The sequence below is a fragment of the Prosopis cineraria genome, unplaced genomic scaffold (genome assembly GCF_029017545.1).
Source record: "Prosopis cineraria cultivar Desert tree isolate PC_DT_omini unplaced genomic scaffold, ASM2901754v1 PC3, whole genome shotgun sequence".
In the NCBI taxonomy this organism is placed as follows: domain Eukaryota; kingdom Viridiplantae; phylum Streptophyta; class Magnoliopsida; order Fabales; family Fabaceae; genus Prosopis; species Prosopis cineraria.
The window spans coordinates 31,376,763-31,380,469 of record NW_026555334.1 but is presented as its reverse complement, the minus strand read 5'-3'; the positions used below and the strand labels follow the sequence as shown (position 1 = coordinate 31,380,469).

General features: G+C 37.8%; 1 protein-coding gene across 1 annotated transcript; it reads left to right on the top strand.

Moving 5' to 3' along the window:
- The first annotated feature begins 405 nt into the window (after nucleotides 1-405).
- LOC129306566 (glucan endo-1,3-beta-glucosidase 14-like) lies at nucleotides 406-2,841 on the top strand. The gene is made up of 2 exons (XM_054947238.1): nucleotides 406-644; nucleotides 765-2,841. The coding sequence occupies exons 1-2, from the start codon at nucleotides 581-583 to the stop codon at nucleotides 1,814-1,816; spliced, it is 1,116 nt and encodes a 371-aa protein (XP_054803213.1). The 5' UTR covers nucleotides 406-580; the 3' UTR covers nucleotides 1,817-2,841.
- Nucleotides 2,842-3,707: the final 866 nt, after the last annotated feature.

Here is a 3,707-nt window from a genome sequence, read left to right as displayed (position 1 = left end):
ACAGTCCATATTTAATATTAAATATTTATCTATAAGGTTCAAATTTAAAGTTTTTATTTTTTTATTTTGATGAATACAATATTAAAAAATAAAATATATAATCTTTTAATTATAACTTTTTAAATTTTTTTAAAAAATTACAAGTTAAAAATTTTAAATCTTGACTGTACAAAATACATCTGGATAGTTAACATATAAAAATATAAAAATTTTAATATTAAATTAGACTTTTTAAATTAAATATAGATTAGATTAGTTAAAAAATGTTTATTAGAACTTTTTTATAATTTTTAGAAATTTTTATTTTTGAAATTCTAGATGGTCACCCTATGAGCACGCCAACATATGCTTCCTTTAAAAACCACACGAGGGGTAAGAGGCAAACCCAATACAATTCTGCCAAGGCAAGCAAAACTCCCTTTCATTCAACCCACCAAACACAAAACCTCTCTGCCTCTCAAATATTCAACCAAGAAAAGAAAGGAATTCCCTTGCCACACACTAGAGCTCTTTATCTATCCTCTCTCTCACCATTTTGGAATTCTGCAATCTCAGAATCTCCTTTCTTTACAAGCTTACAATGGTTACATTTATCAGAAGAATCATTGTCAGCTACATTTTCCTGGCGTTATGTCTCTTTGCAGGTGCACAGTTTGCTCTGTTTTGCTCTGTTTTTCTTCATTTTTCTTGGTCCTGTTCTTGCAGATCATTTTATTGAATTATTTTGAGCAGCACTAAGAGATTTCAATTCTTTATAATCACAGGAACAGGGCTTTTCCAAGGTGCAATGTCGTTTGGAATCAACTATGGTCAAGTTGCCAACAATTTGCCACCACCAGACAAAGTTATGGAGCTTTTGAGCTCCCTTAAGCTCACAAAAGCAAGAATCTACGACACCAATCCTCAGGTGTTAACTTCTTTTGCTGATTCCAACGTTGAGCTCATTGTAACTGTGGAAAACGAAATATTAAGCCAGTTGGGTGACCCTCAACAAGCCCTTCAATGGGTGAGCACCCACATCAAACCGTACCTACCGGACACAAAGATCACAGGGATTCAAGTAGGAAATGAGGTCTACAGTGATGACGACATGAACCTCGTTCAGTATTTAGTACCGGCCATGGTTAACATTGATAATGCTCTAGCTCAGCTAGGTATAGGCTCAAACATCCATGTTTCAACACCTTCTTCCTTAGCAGTGCTTCAGGAATCTTACCCTCCTTCAGCTGGCAGTTTCAAAAGTGAGATTTCGGGGATCATGAACCAGCTTTTGAACTTCCTGTCGAGCACCAAGTCACCTTTTTGGATCAATGCCTACCCTTATTTCGCTTACAAAGATAACCCAACAGGGATTTCTTTGGACTATGCATTGTTTAATCCTAATGCAGGGATGGTTGACCCCAACACCCGCCTGCACTATGATAATATGCTGTACGCTCAAGTAGATGCGGTCATATTTGCCATGGCTAAACTGGGCTTTAATGGGATAGAGGTTAGGGTATCAGAAACTGGCTGGCCATCAAAAGGAGACCTTAATGAAGCTGGTGCAACAGTTATAAATGCAGCAACTTACAACAGAAATTTGTTGAGAAGGCAAATGGCAAATGAAGGGACACCTCTAAGGCCTCGAATGAGGCTGGAAGTATACCTATTTGCTTTGTTCAACGAGGACATGAAGCCTGGACCAACCTCAGAAAGAAACTATGGCCTCTTTCAACCTGACGAGTCCATGGCTTACAATGTAGGGCTATCTGCTCTCTCAACCACTTCATCAACTTCAATTTCGCTTACCTCCTCCGCCGCTAAGACAAGGTAAAACGATAAGTTCGTTGTTTTCACCTTTATAAAAGGTTAATTTAGCCGATAGCAGAACTAATAGGGTACAAAGAGAAAATGTATAGTCCACAATTAAGATACGTGAATGTCAATGTAAAGCAGGATTTATATATGGTTCTCATATACACTCGTGTAATTATATATTTTCAACAAATAAAAAAAATCTTATTACTTGTTAGTTTGCCCACAATTGTTATTCATATGCTTTTTATGTCAATCGGATTATATTCTAATATCCTTTCCTCCTCACATTTTACTGTGAAACAGGCAGCTCCAATGGAATACAGGATTTTGGTCTTCTGGACGATCGTGTGTTCGATGACCTCAGCCCTTTTTGCGAGAACAACATTATAGGCCTATGGGGTTACCCATGCATATACAAACAAGAACAGTGGGGATTTTACTTCCTTCAAGTCGCAAAACAGAGACTTTGCTCAAAACAGAGGCACTTCAAGAAAGACGCGAGTTACCCTATTTTGCAGAAATAGGGACCAATACACTTTCCAGACGATGGAGGCTACAAAATCATCCATGTTGTAAAGGAAAAGAGGATCCGAATAGGAACATCATGCTATTACAAGTCACTTTCCTTCGACAAGCATGTGGTGGTGACGTGAAATTGAACATATTTTTAGGGAGATAAGGGACAAAATCCATGTCATTCTTTATTTCAGGATGATGTAGAAGAATAAGTTCTAGTTTCGGTTTACTTACTTAAAATCATCAACTAGGACATGAATTTGTATGTTGCTGATCATGTAGAGTTAATTCCATTCATGCAACGAAGAAAAAAAGTTGCAGCTTGAGGAGAAAGTGTTGTCGAAGCTAGCCTTGTCTGCCTTATGTCTCAACTCATTGGTTGGTAGGAAAAGCTCCTTTGGGGACGTGGAATCCATAACTGTTCCTATTTGTGTATATATAAATACAAAGATTACTATTTCTACACTCTTTTCCCCCCTCACCAAGTATCTTGCATAAAAGTTCAATAAAAATATGATTTCATTATATCATCTTGCAGAAGTGTAAAGTGCACAAGCCACAAAGTTTAGGCTTTGTTTGGTTGTTTTTATTATCCTCCAGAGGGCAATGGGGTGGTCTTGCTTTATTCCTGGCCAGCTATCCGTCAGCATATCATATGCACAAGTGCCTTTATCAATATACAATACATTTCCTTTCTTCTTCAGTTCTTTCTCCTCATAGTTTTTGGCATTTCATTCTATTATTGTTCACTGAAAGAGATTTTAAAGGGAGGGAACATTCATACCTCAGCCTTATCAGAACCTGATGGGACTGGTCTAGCTATCTGAATTTTGACATCATCCAACGTGGCGCACATGTTACCCTCAAACTCAAAATCCCTTCTCGAACGAGAGAAAACAAATGACAACCTTCGAAAGAATAAGAAGTGCCCCAAGGAGTTTGGTGGTGGTGGAATTGAATCTTCTGATCTGATTTGGCGCTGCTGCTGCAGGAGGCAAATGCTGTGGGGGTATTTTGGCCTTTTAGGTGTTCTATAAAAGTCCAATTACAGGAATCCTGCGTGGGAAGGGGGTCCTATGACTCGTAATTTCAGAAAGATTCGCGAGTGCTAGTCCTTGCATTGCCATCTCAGAGACTGGTTCATCTGCCCAACTATCGACTCGAAGCTCAATAATCTTCAACTTTTCATGACTGCCTTTGCTCCATTTGTTCGTGTTCTGTTTTTCTATTATTTGCGCGGCGTCCCTCTCCCTCCAACCCTCTGGTAACCAAGACCGAGTAATGCTAGGGAAAAAAATTCACCCGATGAAATTAAAAAAAAAAACTTTTACAATATAAAAATATTATTTATATCCTTAAATTAAATACTGATAAAAATAATTATTATTAAG

What these genes read in the sequence shown, in the direction of transcription:
- LOC129306566 (XM_054947238.1), top strand. Translation starts at nt 581, where the DNA reads ATGGTTACATTTATCAGAAGAATCATTGTCAGCTACATTTTCCTGGCG. An exon ending in GGCGTTATGTCTCTTTGCAG is followed by an intron (nt 645 to 764) that starts GTGCACAGTTTG and finishes TTATAATCACAG; the next exon opens with GAACAGGGCTTTTCCAAGGT.